Below are 20,796 nucleotides of genomic sequence, written 5' to 3'. Positions count from 1 at the left end.
ATTTGAAACGTTTTTATCTTGTGAATTATTTCAAGTTTCTCTGCTGAGTCCAATCGCCAATGTTGTAGAAATACGGATATTTCAAAAAGATGTTCACATGGAGCATTTCATTGTAGTAGGTCTGAAACAATGAAACAAAAGAACTTAAACCTGGTTTTCACTGGCGACCCAAACACAAGCACAAGCAAAATCGCCATTTTGGAAAACTGTTTAGGCGCAAGGTAATCAGGATCCAGTGTTTTCATTGGCCAAACATAACCACGTGGTAAATATCCTTGTGCTTGTGTTATGCCTGAGCGGTATTTCGTTTTCACTTGTTGCAGTGCAAACGCAAGCATAAGCGCAAGCACAAGAAAAAGGAAATATTTTGATGCTTGTGCTTGTGCTTGTGTCAAGGCGGTTTTCATTGTGAAATAAGAATTATTGTGTCTGCGCTTGTGCTTGCACTTGTGCTTGCGTCGCAAGTGAAAACCAGGCTTTAAGAATGAATTTCTTTAATTAGCAAACATAGGACGGCAGAAGTCGAAAAGTCGATTTTTCTCTTTTTTTTTGTCTGCAAATAGCCCTTAGGTATATATGAAACGTGATATAGTTTTTATTAGCTCAAAGCACTTTAAATTTGAGAAAATCAAGAAAACCAATTTTCTCCTTGACAGTCATCAAAATGGCCGATCGCAAGGGCCATTAATTTGCCTTCGGGTGTAAAGGAGAACCAAAGCTTATCAATACTTTTTCCTGAGGACAAAGTATTTAGCTATCCAAAACAGGTTAGAACTTGACCTGAGCACCATTTGAGAATAAACATACAATTATTTTTCGACAATTTTTTAAAAGAATCCCTTTAGTTACTAGGTCAAATTCCTAATGAGATATTTTTTAACATGTGCCATAACTCCAAATTCCTTGAAACTTCGCCTTTGGAACATTTTTTTGCTGTTGTTGTTGTAAAACATGTATTAAAATCAGCTTGGGTTATTCTTCAAGTGGTTTTTGAGGCCCGGCTGAAAACCCGATTTTACCTTAAACGTCACAAAAAGTAAACAATGGACTACTCCGTGTTGATCTGAGGGCAAGCGGGTATAGGCGTTTAAACGCCTTGTTTTATGAGATCCTTGTACTGATAAGTAAATAATAAGTTTCATTTAGGGTAAAAGCTAGCGATATTAAAACATGACGTTTCGGTGACAACATGTCACCATTATCAAATGTAAATTATTGTAAGTTCAGTAACATCATAGAAAGAGAGGAAAGCGTGAAATTACATTAGAATAAACTGACATGGAGGAAAACAAAAGAATTGACATAATTAACAAAAACAGAAAAATATACATAATTAAATCAACAGTTTCGCTGGAATGGGGTCTTTTTGAGTGCTCAGAGTCGGTCTCTTTTACCTTATTAAAAGCATCTCATAATTTGAAAACTGAAAACGGCATAAATTTTTTCATTGAAAATTTCTAGCATTGTTACATTGTAAATGTTCGAATTTGTCTTTTTTTAGTAAGCTGTGTACTTTTGAGTTTTTTCTTTTTAATTTTTAAATAAGCATGAATAGAGCATCAATAAAAAGAAAATATCAAAGTAAAGAAACATTTAGATTTAGCCATTGCCACATGACTTTTAAATCAGCCAATAAGAGTGGGCGTTAGATTCAACTGAACTGTAATTATATAACAATGTAAGCTGTTTCCTTGTGTGATACTGGTTTGTTATTTGCAGAGCGTCTTACAGGACAACCAGAGGGTCGTCTTCGCAGTCAAAGCAAGCCTCTTCAAGTGCCAACTCTTGCGACACATTTCATTGAGGATGTAGCAGTTGGTGCTGAGCATGTGCTTGTGATGACAAGTTCTGGGGAGGTTTGGGGCTGGGGTAACAATTCTGAGGGTCAGTTGGGACTGGGCAACAACACTACACAGCGTCAGCCAGTAGTTATCCCAGGCTTACAAGGCAAGAACATCCAACAGATTTCTGCTGGTCGAAATCATAGTGCAGCATGGACAACACCATTGGTTCCTCCTAGAACACCTGGAACACCCTCGCCTCTGCAGTTGGGTCACCCCACCATTATCCCTCCCCAATTCCAAGCAATTAAATGTGTTGACACCGAGGCTGTGAGAACAAGGTTACGAGTGCTGTATCACTTCTCAGATTTGATTTCATCATGTTGGCGATTAATAAACTTTAACCCAGATGAGGTAAGCATCATGTGATTGTAGTTCTTTGGCTATACCATCAAAACAGCTCAGGATAGCTGCATAATGCCCAAAATGATCAGCAGCTCCTGAAGTTTTTCAAACTGAACTCGAAATGATGACACGCAATTTTAGGAAGATAATGGCGTGAAGAAATCTTCAAAACAGTGAAAATAAAGAGAGGTAGATTTTGTTGGGACATTGGAAAAGTTAAAATCTTTGCTTTGTATTCATGCGTTCGCGTCAAACTTAAAAAAAAAAAAAGAGTGCTGGCAGTCTAGAGTATAACTGTTCTAGTGGCGTATGTTTTAAGCTTAACCTAGGCTTTTACTTTATTCCAAAGAACGAAATTCCAAAATTCAAGGTGGCTCTGAACCCAATGTAAGGAATTTTGTTTAAACTTTTGCTGTAAGTTGCATCTTATCCTTATCCAAAGTAGTGGTAGTAATCTTTAATGAGGTTACCAACATCGCAGTAGAGCAGTTTACAGAAGGGTCCCCAAAAAATTACCTAGATAAGAATAATAACAAATTGAGAAATATAAAATATAAAAAGAACATTTAAGAATATATGTACAAAAGTTAGAAGAAAACTAATTATAAACATTCATAAAACGGCTTTAGACAAGCCACATTTAAATGTAGTCAGCAACTGCATCCCTTAATGAAATGTCTAATCTATTCCATAGTTCTGAACAGAAGTTAATTGAAGACCAGTGACCCTTGCCTAGTTCCTAGGCCTCAATATTTCACTGCGGTCAATCGTTTCGGGTCACATGGTCTGGGGCAAAACGTGTGACCTAGACAAAAACCCGGAAATTGAGACAAATTGTCTCAATTGCCACATTCAGTTGAGCAATGCCCTCTGTGAGGATACAATGTGTTGTTTATTTAGGTTGAGCCTCATCTATTCAACCAAGGTACAACTGGATTTGTCCTTGGTCACCTCAGGCCATTGATAGCGAATCGTGTGTCCAACCTTCCGATTGTAAGGGCACTTGGGCGAACTATGATTCAGGGAAAAAACTATGGACCACAAATTACAGTGACCCGAATAGATAAGAGGTAAGTAAGTTGTTATCTCATGGTCATGTTCTATTTGTCACTTGGTTTTGGGATGAAATGGTGCAAAACAAAGGTCTGCTGTGTTTTTATTTGGTGGTGGAAAGAATTTCTAATTTGTCAGGTGGTAGTAGTAGTGGTAGTAGTAGTCGTCGTTGTTGTCGTCATCGTCCTCGCCACCGCCATCCTCGTCGTCATAGTAATAGTATACCCTCAGCGTTTTACTCTGCTCTAGCCATTAGGTGATTAGGTAAAATGTCTGGGTAAGGCCTACGTAATTCATCGATATTACATACATGATTAGGCAGGTTGCGGTGCTGATATCACCTTGTTACTAAAGCTTGATAATTTTACTTGTCTTCTTTAGCATTACGATAGGCTCTCCTGGCTTTCCCCTCTTGATGAACACTGATTGGCTAATCAAGACTCTATTTTGAGTTTTGAAGTAAATTGCAGGCTTTCTGTTGAAACCATCACTCTTGTAATTGCAAGCTCGTCGCAATGTTGGAAATATAGATGTGGCCCGCCTAGATTAGTCTAGACTACCTGCAGGTTCATATGTCATTAGATTTTAGTTTCTAACTTAATTATTTTTGATAACAAAGTGTAGATGTAAGACATTAACCTAAACTTCATGGCTGTCAATTATTGAAAATAGAATAAAGTTTTGTTCTAGTTGTTGTTAAAAGTTCTAGACAGTCTTGAAAAAGATAGTTCCAAACATTAAAGTTGAATCAAGCCCTTAAATCCTTCTGATGGTACAGGTGTAGATGAAGTGGAAAAAAAAAACAGTCAAGTGCCAAAAGATAGCCAGTCTCTTCGCCATGTATTTTGGCTTTTCTGTGGCTGCATTTGAGAGGCTCATTCAAGAAGATGAGCTGAATTGCCAGGACGGTTGTGTTATTTAGTTCCAAAAATCAAAGAGAAAATCATATATTGTGTTCACCTGCGCCAAGAGCCAAGCACAAGACCTTGCACCATATACAGAAAGGGTGAGCTAGATCACCATGAAGCTGTTGTTAGGTTCGTTTTTACCAGGCCCATTGAAGTGGCACAATTAACAGTGTAGTGCCAAAGATGAGTTCAGATGATTCACTGCTATTAATATCTCAAAAATTATTTTATATCAGTAAAACATTTGTACCAGTTGCTAGTTTTCACTGTCATACCATCAAAACTAACAATCGCAACCCTTCAAAAAAGTCAAAAATCTGTGATATAAATGATTGATATATAAGCAACATTGCCAAGGTCTGTGCGGTTTTCCATATGTGCATTATTCGAAAAATGTTTCACCCAAATTTATAGAGTTTTGCAAAGAGACACGATGCTGGTGTCCTTCGGAAGGGCACTAACATGGCGGCGCTAAAGTAACATAGATCTTTCTCTGAGTTTTGCTATTAAAACGACAAGCTATTACACAAGAGCTCCGACAAATTGAAATTAGTACTTTGTCAAGAAAAATAAAGTCGTTTCTTACATTTAAAATGCTGTTGTAAAGAAAAAGTGAAATACGCTTTTATCTTATTTTTACAAGGCTTATGCTCCACTCTGGCGCACATAGTTAGGTAAAGGTGAAGTGATGGCAACTCCTCAGTTTTGCAAGTTTTCCATGTTTTGTCAAGCTTTGCTTGGAACATCAGTCAGTTTGACTTAGTGGTGTGATACAGTATGTATTTTGTGTTCAGAGGAAAGAAAACGCAACCAATGCTAGTACAGGTAGCTCGTCAAGTTGTGAAACTCAACCCAGCTGATCTGCGTCTTCCATCTCGTGCCTGGAAAGTCAACCTGCTTGGTGAAGGAGCTGATGATGCAGGCGGTGTCTTTGATGATACCATCACTGAGATGTGCCAGGTGAGGTCCCTCCTACTGCAAAACACACTTGAAGGCAAGTGAAGCTGAAGTCTGTCAGTTGAATGATGAAATGTCTGGGGACAAAAACATTTTTGGGAAGATGAAAATCAGCCTCTCCATTCTAAGAATTAACTCTATCTTATTGTGTTCAGGAACTTCAATCATATGTTGTCAAGCTTCTCATACCAACTCCAAACAGTATCACCGAGGTTGGTTATAATAGGGACAGGTCAGTATGTTTACATTAGGAAGTTCTGCTTGTAGTTATTAACATTATTTACAGCTGTAGTTATTTACTAATTTTACATTTTGTATTCTTTTTTTTTGGGGGGGGGGGAGGGGTTTACTGTTTTATCCAGCTTTAAGATAACACAGGTTTTGACTAATTTTCAGAGACAGTGAGTTTAATGGCATTTAGATAAACAAGAAAACCAGCTGCTACTGCAGGTTTAATTAAGAATGCTCTTTCGTGTTTCTTTAAAACGGTGTGTGGTCAGAATTATCTTGTTTGTAAATTTCTAGTTCTTCTGGCAGTAACCTAATGCCTCGGCAGCGGTGAATTATTTCAAAACTGCTTTGCTTGCACAGTGGGTCACTCTCACATGTTAGACTGATTTTTTGGTTAACAAAAATATCTAACACCGGGGTACCAACGTAATGAGGTTTCTCGTTTTCTCTTACATATGGGTAGGGCTAGGGCTATGGTTTCTACACTAGCTAGCTCTAAAACTAACCGTATTTAAAACGAAATTGCAAAGCATGATTTTCTTTGTACACTGTAGCCTGCGAACAGTCTCCGGGTGAGTCCCCGCCCCCATCGCTTAGCTCTCCGAATTCTTCTGTTTCACGCTCACCAAAATTTTTTCCGTCCTCACAGGAAGCCTGTTCGCAGGCTATGTACACTGCTACTGTGCTAACATTTTCCTGTCTTTCGATATGGTTAATGATTTGCTACTTTGATATGATAAAGAAAAACAGCAAATGAAGTAAAACCAATTGTATAATGGTTATAAATAAGGGCTGGTAAGAGAATAAGGGAAGTAGAGTTAATGGAGGTTTGATCGTGTGTGTACAGGTTTCTGTTGAATCCTGCTGCCTCGAGTGATTCTGATCTGGAGCTTTTTACCTTTCTTGGGATATTAATGGGTGTGGCCATACGCACAAGGAAACCGCTTGATCTCCATCTAGCGTCAATGGTGTGGAAACAACTGGTGGCTGTGCCTCTTGTACCTGATGACATAGAGGAGGTGTGCTTTTAACATTTTGTTTATTTTATTTCAACATGTTCCTTGTTTTAAATTAAACAAGTAGCAGTCTGCCTTGCTGTAGATTTGTTATTGAAGTAGTTGTCCCATGCAGTCTGCTATGAAGAGCGGCTGCATGAAGGCAAGGCTGGTTTTCAGTAGCACATAATCATAACCACAAGTAATGTAGACAGTCGCAGTCAGGCGTTAATAGTTAGCGTCTTTTTTGCCAAATTTCCTTACTGCATCTGCATATGTTGATTTTATGCGCTAGTGATTACTGGCCATTAGATATAAACCCGTCCCAAGAAAACGAACAATAAATATTATCTTGTTCCTCTTACTCTGAAAACCCGGGACTAAGAATTTGAGAAGATGTCACCAAGGATCTGCTATATACATCTGGTTGCAGTGGTTATCAAATACCTGTTATTAATAGCTGTAAAAATTATATCAATTCATGCTGTGAGTGATCTTGGTAGTCTGAGCAATCTGATTGGGTTGCTTTTTTTGGATATTGGAGACAGTAACGTCCTTCTTAATTGGTGCAATTAGTAATTAGTGCCACAAATTCTCGGAGGGCAAAATGAAAGGAAAATAAAGTTACCGAGACTCATGCCTCTTTTAATGAAGACAAGTGGACATGAAAAAGGTTATTTCTTTTGGTGTTTTCTTGGAGTAGATTAAAGTTATTAAAAAATTATGTGCTTTACTCTCACACTTTTTTCACTAGGTTGACTCACTTTATATGCAGAGTTTGCGTGGAATACGTGATATTCACGAGAGTGGTGTCGATGAGCACTCTTTTTCTGAGGTAAAGTGCGTGAAATACTTCATTCCTCACTTTCATTCCCTGTTAGTGGCCGTTTTAAAAGAATTTTTGTTTTGTATTGGACTACATGTAGCTTTTTAGGCCAAGACATTTGCTGAGACCATTTAAGGTATCATGGTAGATGGATTTTTACTAAAAATGCAAAAGATCTTTTCTTGGCTGTTCAAATTGAGAAGACTGAGATAAATATTTTACAAAAAGAATGGGGAAAAAAGCTTTTTTACTTTTTAAGATAAAGGAAAAAAACTATTTTTGAACCTCATTAACCCCTTACGGCGCGTCGACACCTCTAATTAAAATTCACCGCCACTTGTTACGTATGTAATGCGACTTGCGGTGTGATATTTTATTTTTATTTGTGCGCGCGAACTGTTCTCGATCTGGTTGTTTCATCGCAAGTTAGCTTTCGTTCTTGTCAAATTTTCTTTATGTCAGGACAAAAACGTGAGAAAACTTCTTGCCCATTTTCGTCTTCGAAGAAGCCAAAGAGGTGAAAATCTGGTGGAACCCACAGGTTCAGCGTCGAGCAAGGTCTTTGGCTCTGAGCGACCACAGGTCGCACTATAATCAAGAAGAATGATTGAAGGAACCCAAGGACACTAGTCCCGCCAATAAAGCTGAAGGACAAACTACAACAAGTGTTAGTCGCACAAAATTGCTGGAGAACGGACGCAATTCCAAAACTTCCACAACGAGAGAGTCAAGCACAGATGTAGATGTAGACGATGTAGACCTTGAGATTTCCTCTTTTTGGCTTCATGAGACATGGTTTCAAAAAACGTAAGGAAAAGGAAGAAGCCTAAACTTAAGCAACATACCAATGCCACCGACGAAATCTTCTAAGTAAAAGAAATCACAGCAGTTTGACCTGGTAACCTCGCTTCTCAGACGATTTCCCTGCGACGGGTTTCCGTGCCAGAATTGTAGACGTCTGTCTATTTCAAGTTGTCATGACCCATTGCTGTGGTAAACTGACCCATGCCGACATCTGTCAGTGCAGAGGGGATTTTTAACACCTAATCATACTTCGATCCTACAACTTCGATCCTAACCACAGACTATCCTGGTATATCCTGGTATATCCTGGAATCCCTAAGTAACATTTAATTTAAAGTTGTCACACCTCAAACAGCAGCTGAAGGGATTCGTGAAGTTCATTCTCATTTTAGTTTTCATAATATTATTTTAAACAAGAAACACTGTCATCCTGATACTTCTTATTTCATTATTAACATGTATGTAATAATAAAAAATGGTTTCTATGAAAATTTCAAATTAAATTGAAAAATTATATTAATGTGATTGAAAAAGTTCACTTCAAACAAGTTCAACAGTGACAATACATCTATGTACTTGATGTTCACTTCAAATAAGAAAATCTATGTACTTGCTTGATTTTCACTTCAAACAAGTTTAGCAGTAACAATAATAAAAAAAATCTATGTACTTGATGTTCACTTCAAACAAGTTAAGGTGGCCGAACACAGTTTTCAAGAGCCTACACCTAATTCACCATTACTTTTAAGCTATTTATGCTTTGGCGCCCGTTTTTTGCAAGAGTCAAGGTTAACCAGAGAAAAGTTTATTCTCGCATTTTGGCTAAGGTGTGTGCTGTTGCCATGGCAATGGGGTTGATTAAAAACAAGGCTTAAAAAATGGTTTTTGTTTATTTTTAAAAAATCCAGTCGTTAGATTTTTTTCATCTTTTGCCCACTACGTATTGACATTAAATCCCTTCTGTCAACACTGTTCTAATAAAATTTTGACATAGGCGATTTTCGTAATTCGCCGTAAATTGTTTTCACCGCATGTTCTGTATTATTAAAAATTCCCTATGTCAAAATTCAGATTTTTTGCGATAGATCATTCACGAGGTTTCTGAACTATTTTTTTGCCAAATTTCTTGAAATTCTAACGACTGTATCGTCAGAAATCGGCAAGTTTCTGCAAAGGCAATCGGTCTCAAGTTTTTGAGCAACTGCACATGCGCTGCATTTAACTGGGTTTTTTGGGTAACAAAGAAAAAGCTGAGAATTGCTGGGTTCTTTGCGTCGTTACTTTTTCTAACATATCTTTGTAATAAAAGACTAAAGCCATCAATACACTGTGTTCAATAATAGAGAAAAATAGCACAGATAGTGTTGGTGTTAAGTAAATAAAATGATCGCTCTATTGACGGCATGTTTGTTTTTGCAATCCTTGTGCGCGCTCTCAATTGCATCAGCGAAAGCGCGCGCGAAAACTGTGTTCGGCCACCTTAAACAGTAACGATAATAAAAATTAAAAATCTTTGTACTTGATGTACAAAAACTTGTGTCTGAAAGTCTGCCGTTCTCTCTTTAACTATCTCCTTTAAAAATTTGTGCCATTTCTTTTATAGCGTCAAACATAAGTTTTTGACTTTTAAGATCTCTCTGCCTCCTTGTCAGCGAGGCGCTTGAAAAGGTCGTGGTCTTTACTTTGACTTTCTTGTAAAAATTCCACACGATCGCTGTTGGACTCAGCCGAAGCAGCCTTCGCTTTCTTTACGGCAGGCGCTTTTCCTTTGCTCCTTTTTTTGGAACGTTTTGGGTTTCCTTTTAAGTTCTTTTCGAACTCCTGTTCCAGGTCTGTATTGCTTTCGTGATCTGCTGGAACATTTGATTCAGGTGAAGCTTCAGAGTCACCAACTGCAGTTGCGTTGGCATCTTCAGCCAAACCACATTCGACAACTTCTTTCAGCATGATGTTCGGCTTGGATCCCAAAACTTCATTGATCATGTCGTAGTATTTGAACAATTCCCAGTTGTTGCCACTTCGGGAATTGTGGTCCTTTACTCGTTTGTACTCGTCCTGAAGGTATTTAATGCACGCCTTACACTGCGTACCTGTGCGGTAGCTTGGTATTCCCTGGTCTTTAAGAATGGAATTGAGCTTCTTTGTGATGGCATCCCACACAGTGCTGTTTCTTTTCTTGCTGATTGGGAAATTGTCCCTCCACAATTCAAGTAAATACCTTGTCTCCATGTCTGTCCAGTCAGAGCCACGGTTCCTGTTCATAGCTCTTGGCTGTAGATTTTCTTCGTTTGTTGTGTTTTCGCTTTTGCTGCTTGGGACTGAGCTTGTCGAGGGTGACGCATGTGGCATAGGAACTTGGTATAGAAGAACTGCTGCTTGCCCGTAATGTGGGAATTGATTCTGCATGCTGACGCTGTGAAACAGGTGAGGCCCTGGACGAGGGATCTGAGCATCCAACAGGTCCGGAGGAATTGTAAAACGGCGAAAGAATTGGGAAGTGTTTTGCAATTTGTCAGCCATGTTTACAAGCATACAAGGTTTTGTTTCGAAAGAACCACAAGGTGAGCGTCTGGAAAATATTTTTGCCAGATTGTTTGGCAGGCATCTGTCACTACACGCGATGCAATTGGCTGCGGTATTTGTCGGGACAAGTTAAACCATCTTGCGAGGTAGTATAACTCTGCATGAGTTTCCCGTCATAAAGGCAAGAAAACCCTTTGTTTTTCTTTGTGAAAACAGTTGGCATTGTTAACTCGCTAAACACCAGACAAAGTGTTTTCACTGTATTTTCAGACTTTTCTGACTTTATCTAGCTAAAATTGTCCTAGTGAAAACACAACCACAAGGTTTTTCATCTTTTTCTCAATAAAATAAAACTGCATATAATGATGAACATTTTTAGTTCGTTTACGCATGTCTTCCGACGGAATTGGCTGAAAATCGGTAGGTATGTTCCACAACACCTTTCTCGAAAAAGGGTGTCAGGCTTTGTTTAATTTTGCCGTCGTTTCAAAGTTATGGCCTCTTAAGTAGAAAGAAACCTCCACATTGAAAATATTAAAGTTTAAGAGGGTGTAGAAAAAAAACAAAACCACATCTGGAAAATCACCGACACACTTTTTGAGGGTGATATGTGAGAAAACATTGGCCATGTTAATTGCGCCACTCCGAAAATTCACTCGCGGAAGCAAACCAGTTTAAACAAAGTAGTATTTCTGAGTATCACTTTTAATATTACCGTGACAATAACTTTTTAGAAAATTTTAAAGTTATGATTGCATTCTATAACTATTAAGCTTTCAGAAAATGTATGGGTTGATGGGGTTTTCTTTGAAAGCGCCTGCGTAAGAGCGCAATTTCCAAACACTGTCAATCCACCTACCATGATACCTTAAAGAAAATAAAGGCAATGAGTTGTCTGTTAGGGTATTTATTAATGGATCATCCATTGTTGCTTTTGTCTTTTCAGATCATTCCAATCGAGTTGTTTGAGACTCAGAGTGCCAATGGTCACTTTGTGCCAATCTGTCCCAGTGGTCATAACATTAATCTTACCTTTAGTAACCGCCAAGAATACGTTGAGCGTGCTCTTCAGTATCGCTTACATGAAATGGATCGTCAAGTGGAAACAGTCCGTGAAGGTATGGGCTGGATTATTCCAGTTCCTCTTCTGTCACTATTGACGGCAGAAAAACTTGAGCAGATGGTTTGTGGATCCAAAGAAGTTAGTATTGAAGTACTCAAGAAAGTTGCAAGGTAATTTTGGATTGGCAGCATGAAGAGTAGAAACAGAGCTTTTCAGACAAACACAAATTACAGAGTTCGCTTGTTTAAGGTGATTCCTCCGAAGTAATAATAATAATAATAACTTTATTTAAGTGTCAATTGTATTTAGCACTATTAAATGTGCTAATTGGGGGACACTAAATGAATAAACAAATGTTTCAAATATATAAGTAAAGGTCGTGGGATCCAGCGTCTTGGTCTTGGACGAATAAGTTACTTGCTCCTACTGCTACTGCTTACTGCTGTTACTTGCTGACGCATCCATAAACGATGTCACCAAATTTAGGATGGTTGAACCAGATAGACTTAAGTGTAGAGGTAGACCACCGAAACACTATCACCCCTCCTACAAAAGGAGAAGGAGCTGGAATCACTTGTTCACCGAATTCTACCCACTCCAATTGCAGAGTCTGTCCATCCATCAGGTTCCAGGCTAACCCACCTTTATGGTTTGCCCAAAACACACAAGAAAGAGTTAGCTATGCGACCTATTCTGTCAGCTACACAGACCTACAATTATGCCCTCGCCAAATGGCTGGATGACAAACTAAAACCTCTCGCCACAAACCAGTATACGATAAGCGACACCTTCGAGTTCGTGAACGAGGTCCACGAATTGGCGATTATCAATGGAGATATTCTGGTTTCCTATGATGTTTCTTCCCTGTTTGCCAATGTACCCCTGGAGGAGACCATACAACTAGTCGACGACAAGGCTTTCATTAATAATTGGTTTAATGAAATGTACCATCTTAATCTCAATAAGCTGCACCTCATCGATCTTCTTAGGGCGGCAACAAAGGACCAACTTTTCACATTCAACGGCCAGCTATATGAACAGACCAGTGGAGTTGATATGGGCTCCCCCCTTGGTTCTCTATTAGCCAACGTTTTTATGTGTAGCACTGAAGAAACCTTGGAGCATGAAGGCAAGATGTCCACATATTACAAGAGATTTGTGGATGACACACTGACCATAATGCCGGACAAAGCATCAGCAGACAATTTCCACGAGATTTTAAACCAGTGCCATTCCTCTATTAAGTTCACCATGGAGATGGAGAGTAATAGCATGCTTCCTTTTTTGGGCACCCAGCTGCTCAACAAACATACACATGTAGCTACATGTTGAGACTAAGGTGTATGTTAAACCCACAAATACTGGCCTCCTGCTATATTACAAGAGCCATGTAGATGACCGGTACAAACGTGGGTTGTAAAAAGTATGCTTGATTGTGCATTTCGACTTTCATCCAATTGGCGTTACTTCTCTGAAGAATGTGATCGACTGAAATTATTGTTTTCTCAACTAAAATATCCTGACAATTTTGTCAACTCTACCATTTTACGGTTTGTTGTCACCAAAGCATCGGATCACCCTGTTTCCCCACCAGTTGTCAGTGATCAATCAGACCCCATTCCTGTGGTCCTACCGTTTAAAGATCAGGCCTCAGCTGATATTGTACGTGCCCAACTTAAACATTTTAGTCAGAAGATCCAGACAATCGTACAGCCTGTATTTGTCAGCCAGAAATTTGGACGAGATCTCAAATTGGGAGAAGCTAAGCCGCCAATTGTGAACCAACAGTGTCTTGTTTACAAATCTGAATGTGACCTGTGCGATGCAGGTTATGTTGGTTTAACACGCCACCATCTGCACCAACGTGTTGAAGAACAAAAACTTTTCTTCGTCAATTGGCAAGCATTTTCGCAGCAAACATTCTTTGGCTCCAAAAGATCTTACAAAGAATTTTAGCGTTTTAATGAAGTGTACGAACAAATGTGACTGCTTCATCTATGAGATGTTTTTTATTCACGAGCTGAGACCTACTCTCAATGTACAATCTGACTCAATTCGTGCTAAGGTCTTTAATTAGCTTTTCATTAGTTTTTTTCTTTGTATGTTTTCATTGTCCGTTTACACCTGCAGATCTTTTTAAACTTCTTACTTACATATATATTCACTGTTCAATTTTACTATTTACTTGATAATGACCGAAGTACGGTCGAAACGTCGTGTTTTACTGTTGATTTTTATCGTTAAAAGTTTCAAATAAAACATAAACTATTAAGAATCCCAACTGGTTGGAGGCTGACCAGTTGGCTATTTACACAACGTGGTCAAGGAGTTGAACTCGGGACTACCGAGAACAATTCCAGATAGCGGCAGGGTGGAGGATTTGAACCAGGGACCTCCAGATTTCAAATCCAGTGCCCTAAACCACTCAGCCACGCCGCCTTCAAAAAGAAGGGGTATTTTAAAAAATGAAAACTTTGTCCACTTTATGATAGTACTAAAACGAAATAAATGGTTGTCACTGTGCTCTTTAAATGCATAGCATAGTGCAAAGCGTAGAAACGACTATATTAGTATGGGGCAAAATATGCAAATGTGTCACTCACTCAGACGTAAACTTTTGGCCGATAACATGGAGAGCCTGGGTACAAGTTTCTCAAAGACCTTCAAAGTTGAGCACGGCAATTTTGGTTCATGTGTTTCGCTTTTGTAAATGTGTAGTATTTTTCCTAGGGCTTTTGCTCACACGTAGATGAAAGCTGGTAGAGGTATTTATGACTGTGATCATGTATTGGTCACCACAGTGCGGCCGGCGAGGTCAAAGAATTGTTACAAGTCTAATAATATACAAGCAACAATTTCTGCAGTCTGATTGGCTGAGAACATGTCAATTAATCCCAAATCAGTGATCAGTGCAATTTCACCAGTGCAAAAAAGTTAAATTGAGTGCAAAACAGTAAAATTAAAAATGATTGACAGCTCTGACAAAATTGAGCTAGGACAAACAAAATGGCAGACAAAAATGAGACGAGTTAAACTCTTTACCTAAATTTTAATACAAAGACTTCATAACAAGCAAAAATAACCACACTAGCTATCGCGAAGTGTGTCAGATAAGAAATATGCACAAAATCCGCGAGGAGAAAAACATAAGTTAAACTTGAGTTGACTGAATTGAAATACCGGAGTCGATCGCGACGGCGTGACAAAATCCCAGTTGAAAAAGTCACTTTTAAAATTCCGTCAGTAGTACGAAGCAAAACGTGAAGAAGGACCCAGCAAGACGTCCTAAGAACCTGCCATGTCTTAATTTCGAAGACGAAAGGTGCAACCATTCCACTTTTGCGAAAGAACAAAGCTTAGAGATTAGGTAAGATAGTTCACAAACAAAACGCGACAAATGCAAATCTAACCTGTGCAACATCCAGTGAAGAAGTTAAAGTCAGGAAGCAACCAGGTGAAGTTAATAAATGTCCTTCAGTGCTAAGAAAATCTGTTTCTTGGTAAATTTTAGCTTCATTTCTTGGCATTTTGGTTAAAGCAACTTGTGCTGGTTGAAGAGTTTCTTCTTGGTGAAGATAAACTTGAACATGGCACAAAGTTTTTCAACCACTTGAAAAACAGTTGTAAAGAAGGCCGCATTAAAACCACAGGAGGTTTTCTTTTGCTTTTGGGTCAAGTTCTTCAATTCAACTGTGAAAAAAGACTGCTTTTCACAGTTAAAAGAAAGTGCTCAGTTTTCATACATGACTTGGAGAGATTGAATTAATTTTTATGCTTGAATTCACATGTCAAATTTTCATCCAATAAAGTTGAAGTAGCTTGACCCTTCATTTGTCACGTAAAATACTGAAGCATGACAGAAATTGTCACTTGTATATTATTCACAAGTAATCAAATGATTTTTCTCATGCAATTTGGAATAAACAAGCACTCCTAAATTTTTCAAAGACTACAAATTGCACTTGCCCTACAGACTTGTGCAATTTTTTGTAGTCTTAAAAAAATTTGCTTGTGCTTATTTATTCCAAATTCCACTCGAACTCATTTGATGATATATACAAAGTCAGGAAGTGAGATCGTGTTTTCCAGACGCGGCTCATAGCTTTTTGAGTTATTTTTTGTAAAAAAATACCTCTTAGTCGGCGCGTCAGGTATGTTATGGACGGGTCAATGGGTGAGTGAGTGAGTGAGTGAGAGATGTATGTATGTCACACCAATCAGATTGGATCTACTATGAACAGCCAATCAAATTTCTTGTTGTAAAGGTAAATGGTATGTGAGAAACACAAGGTATCTGTAAACACAAGGACTTTGGTGGTTGAAAAGTAAAGAGTGACGTGTATGTTGCCAGTTTGTGATTTTTAGTCTGGTTTGGAGGAGAGTGTGACAGTTACATACGTACATTGGGTTGTTTTAGAGTGCATAATTTTCAGTGTAATGGTGGCTAGTTATAAACGAGATGAGTCTTGAGTTTTGAAACAATTCATGAGTTAGAAGTAGGCAAATGGCACGAGATATTTTTATTTTTAATTACAAAGGGTAACTTGATACTTTTGTTTTTCAAAAGGAGTTAATTCAATTAGAGGTCACGAATCGTCGGTTCTAGTTCTTAGGACATGTTTTAGAGGAGACGAGACTATTTAGATTTGAAGCATTTCTAACGTTTACAATAGTAAGTGCAGGTAATGATTGCTTTGTCCTTATTGCATGCAAATATAACAAGACATTTTTATTTTTTAGTTACAATGGGTAATTTGACTCTTGTTTTTCACAAGGTAGTAAATTCAATTAGAGCTGGCGAATCGTCACCACTTGCTCCCACGAGATGTTTGCTATTTTTAGTTACAAATGGTAACTCGACATTTTTGTTTTTCATATGGGAGTAAATTCAATTAGAGCTTACAAGTTATCGGCTATTGTTCCCAGGATATTTAACAAAAAAGGAGCTTTCATTTCTAGAGTGTTTTTACGTCTCTGCAGTAGCAGTTTAATAGTTTTATTTGATGACATTCATTTCAGTCCGATATTTTTAAAGGTAAAAAGTATGAAAACTGTTCAAATGTTCTTTGAAGACTGCGTGGCGTCAAGTTAAAGTGCATTTAATTAAATCAGACTTTCAACGTGTCAGAGAGGTTTTTTTCTTTCTTTCTAGTTTTGAGTTATTTTTTTTACAAAAAATACCTCTTAGTCAGCATGTCGAGTATGGTACGGGTCAATGGGTGAGTGAGTGAGTGAGTGAGAGATGTATGTATGTCACACCAATCAGATTGGATCTACTATAAAACAGCCAATCAAATTTCTTGTTGTAAAGGTAAATGGTATGTGAGAAGATCTGATCCCGATAAAGTTCAGAAAAGCCGTATTCATTCTTCTCTAAAAGAGGAGGAAGTATTCATATATTGGGTTTACTTCGACATTTTCTGTGGGTTAGGCTGAGGATTTTAGTTAAATGAACGAGATGAGCCGTGAGGTTTGAAACAGTTCGTGAGTTCGTAGTATGCAAATGCAATGAGATATTTTTATTTTTAGTTAAAGGTAACTTGACACTTTTGTTTTTCACAAGCAGTAAATTCAATTAGAGGTCACAAATCGTCGCTTCTAGTTCTTAGGACATGTTTTAGAGGGGACGAGACTTTAGATTTGAAACAGTTCTAACGTTTACATTAGTAAGTGCAGGTAATGATTGTTTTGTTCTTGTTGCATGCAAATATAACAAGATATTTTTGTTTTTTAGTTACTAAGTGTAATGTGACACTCAATTAGAGCGGACGAATCGTCGCCACTCTTTCCCACAAGATGTTTGCTATCTTTAGTAACAAATGGTAACTTAACACTTTTTTATATGGGAGTAAATTCAATTAGAGCTGACAAGTTATCGGCTATTGTTTCCAGGATATTAAACAAAAAAGCTTTCATTTCTGGACGGTTTTTACGTCTCTGCAGTAGCAGTTTAATAGTTTTATTTGATGACATTCATTTCAGTCCAATATTTTTAAGGTAAAAAGTATGAAAACTGTTCAAATGTTCTTTGAAGACTGCGCGGCACCAAGTTAAAGTGCAATTTAATTAAATCAGACTTTCAACATGTCAGAGGTTTTTTCTCTTTCTTTCTATTTTTGGTGAAGTTGTGTTGTGTTGTGTTGTGTTGTGTGAAAAGGTAAACTTACGTCTGGTATAAAATGCAAAAAAGTCCCTAAATTAACTCGAGTATTTTTGCGCAAAAATTCCTCTTGGGGGTTGGAAGGGTTATGTGATCGGTGAGTGAGGAAGTTATGCATGTGCGCATGTCACACTGGGTTGTATCAAAGAACGAATCAAATTGCCTGTTAGAAAATAAGATGGTATCTACATTAATCTGGAGACAAGTCAGATTACTGTAGTTTGTTCAGTCGAACATTTTATGGCTTACTATTTAGCCATCTTACCATGACCGATGTAACATCACAACCAAAGAAAAAATTACCAAATCATTACTGTACCATGAATGCTCCTTTCTCAGAAACTTCACACAAAAAAATAACTCTTGCACGCCTTGTGTGCCTATGTTTTCTTGGCTAGAGAATTTGTTGGTTTTCCAATCGCTTTCTCTCCTCCTAGAGTCCAAGGTAAGCCTAAGGTAGCCTGTTGAAATTCTGGCGGAGCTCGTATCTTGAATTCAAAACCCATGATTTAATTATTTTGTATTTTAAAATAAGCTTAAGCTTACTTCAAGCAAAAAATTCAAATTGCTTAATCTTTTTTTAATTTTGTTGTTCTTCACACTACTTTTCTTCTGTATTCTATGCAGTTCGATCAGAGTGAGCATTTCTTCGTGAATGGTATACAAGTCAGCATTGACAATCGAGTAAATATGCTCTAACATTTGATTGATGGATAGACAAATTAGCATCCAAGAGACTGTGTAGATCTACTTTTTGCGAGGGAGATTTACTGTCCAATCATGTCAAACAGGCATAGTGGCTGGTGATGTATGTGTAATCTTATTTTTGGTCTAGAAACGAGATACATAAACAACTGTAATCAAAACTTGAAATAGATATTAATTATACCTGTCAACAATCGTTTTGAATATTTCTGCATTGCTAGTGAAATGAACACAAACAATTGCCAAGATAGGAATAAAATAATGTGATTTCTGTTTCCAAGAAATAAACTATTGTTATTTTTATTGTTTACATTACAATCTGCAATACCCTTTTTATTTTGTAATGCATCAAGCTGAGGGGACTCCCTATAGTTGACTCAAGGTGCACTTTTTAACAGGTGGGATGTATGACAAAAAGGCAGGGATTTTAAACATGCATTGCTAATTTATCCACGAATAGAGAAGTAATGGGTCTACTGTAGATATGTGAAAGGGGTTTCAAGTTTAAAGCTACATCTATGAAAGGGTAACCTTTTCTGGAAAAAAAAAAACACTATACAAAAGGGAAAGTATAATGACCTTGGGGCAGCGCCTCCTTGTGTAAAACTTGGTTAGGTCCCTTCTCCCTCCCCCTGGGCATAGTTACGAGGAGAAAACTTATATAACTGTAAATAAAGCATCCCCTTCACTTTGGGTTCAAATTCGAAAACAAAATTGAACTTTTTTTATGCAAGATGTAGCAGGGGATTTCATGGCAGGGATTTCAAGTAGCCCTTTCTGGGAGGGATGCTGAAAACTGTTTGAAATAATTCTTATAATATTTGGAGAAATACTTTTCTCACTATTCCCATTTACCAGTTAGCTAAAATCAAATTGTTCATGTTTGCAATATCTTTTATTTATTTATTCAACTTTGCCTAACTGATTAAAATACTTATATACATAAAATTTTTATTACTAGGCAGGGAAACCACTACAGCCTAGCCAATTACAGTGTATCTGTGTCCCGCTAGAGTGAAATTGTGCAAAATATTCTTGGCATTCTCGAGCTGATTGTCTTAAAGTTATGAATGTTGAAACCATGTGACATACTTTCTGCATAATTGCAATACGGCCTTTTCATATTGCAACACTCGAATGTTTACTGAAGAAGCACCACAATCAAATTACCTTGACCCAAAATGCACTGATGATTCACTAATATTATACATATTATGACCCACAACTCTGACTGGGTGTTAATTTTGGGAGCGGTGATTATTGTGAACTTTTATTTAATGGCTTTCTTTTGCAACAGACAGTAGAAGTCAATTGACACTACATGTACAAGTTAAAGTAAAAATATTTTTTTCCAATGCCAATCAAAATTAATTATTATATTCCATTTTAAAATTTATAAGTACACCGAATAAACAGCCTGTAATTTGATTTTTGTTTACTTACCTAGTTACACTGCACATGTACTACCTGAGCTTTCAAAAAGGCTTTCAAAAAGTCATTTCAAAAATTATCAACTATAAACTAATTATCGATCAAGTAAATGTATGCAGGCAATGTATCCACGACTTCTTCATAGTTTCCTTTGATTTGTACCTAAGAACTCTAGTTATCAGAAAGGGGAACTATAATTTCTGAAAAAAGCCAATTACAGTCGAACCTCCACTAACGGCCACTTTTTTGGTCCCAGTGGACAGTCTATATATTCACTCTCATTTTGACCTGCCTACAGCGGCTACCTCTCCACAACGGCAACAGCCACTAAAGCTATTCTCAACCGGCCAAAATAACCTCTCAACAACGACCAGTTAATCAACGACTAATGAAAGGTGTATGCAAAACCCCATTTTTATTGTAAAAGCTCCCCAAACTTTATGCGTACCAGGCATTGTTAGTCTCTGTTTCTGTTTAGTTTCCATTGTATTGACACATTTTGAATTTTATATGCTAAAATAAGCATTTTTTAACAAAAAAAATGTAACACCCAGAAAAAAAGAACAGGTGCAATGTTAGCCCCTACCTCCCTCCCCATAACGGCCACTACTCTACAACAGCCACTTTCCTTTGTCCCTAAGGTGGCCGTTGTGGAGAGGTTTGACTGTATTAGAACCGTTCAACTATACACACTTTGATCTTACTTTGTGAGCTATTTTAGCTGAAAGGATTTTAGATTATGAATCAAATTGAAGAATTCACTTACATGCGCACATAACCAGGATTTGCTAAAGACATGTTCTATACAGCAAAGCAAAATTTTTAACAATATAACGTAGTCAAACGTATATCATTAAACTTTATCCATTAAAACTGGGGATCATTTAGGAGCAAACGAACATTTATTTTGCTGTTGAGCTTAGCTTGATGGAAATCCCTTAAAATCATGCGCAA

At 37.6% G+C, this 20,796-nt stretch overlaps 2 protein-coding genes across 7 annotated transcripts in view; one reads left to right on the top strand and one right to left on the bottom strand.

Moving 5' to 3' along the window:
• Nucleotides 1–20,796, top strand: part of LOC145479127 (putative E3 ubiquitin-protein ligase HERC1) — a 304,004-nt gene that overhangs the window by 263,368 nt on the left and 19,840 nt on the right. For 5 of the 6 annotated variants that reach the window (XM_081457396.1, XM_081457404.1, XM_081457389.1 and 2 more), the window contains 7 exons: nucleotides 1,720–2,195; nucleotides 3,087–3,256; nucleotides 4,942–5,107; nucleotides 5,260–5,336; nucleotides 6,183–6,354; nucleotides 7,085–7,165; nucleotides 11,430–11,716. In XM_081457396.1, the coding sequence (XP_081313522.1) occupies nucleotides 1,720–2,195; nucleotides 3,087–3,256; nucleotides 4,942–5,107; nucleotides 5,260–5,336; nucleotides 6,183–6,354; nucleotides 7,085–7,165; nucleotides 11,430–11,716 (1,429 nt within the window). Of the gene's footprint in view, nucleotides 1–1,719; nucleotides 2,196–3,086; nucleotides 3,257–4,941; nucleotides 5,108–5,259; nucleotides 5,337–6,182; nucleotides 6,355–7,084; nucleotides 7,166–7,618; nucleotides 8,376–11,429; nucleotides 11,717–20,796 lie in introns of those variants that run through there. The other variant, XM_081457429.1, reaches the window with a different exon arrangement.
• On the bottom strand, nucleotides 8,505–11,422 carry LOC145479550 (uncharacterized). The gene has a single exon (XM_081457946.1). It carries the CDS (start codon nucleotides 10,490–10,492, stop codon nucleotides 9,587–9,589), a length of 906 nt encoding a protein of 301 aa, XP_081314072.1. The 5' UTR covers nucleotides 10,493–11,422; the 3' UTR covers nucleotides 8,505–9,586.

Source organism: Orbicella franksi, chromosome 1 (assembly GCF_964199315.1).
Source record: "Orbicella franksi chromosome 1, jaOrbFran1.1, whole genome shotgun sequence".
Classification (NCBI taxonomy): Eukaryota; Metazoa; Cnidaria; class Anthozoa; order Scleractinia; family Merulinidae; genus Orbicella; species Orbicella franksi.
The sequence above is the reverse complement of the archived record's forward strand: the minus strand, read 5'-3'. Positions and strand labels throughout refer to the sequence as shown.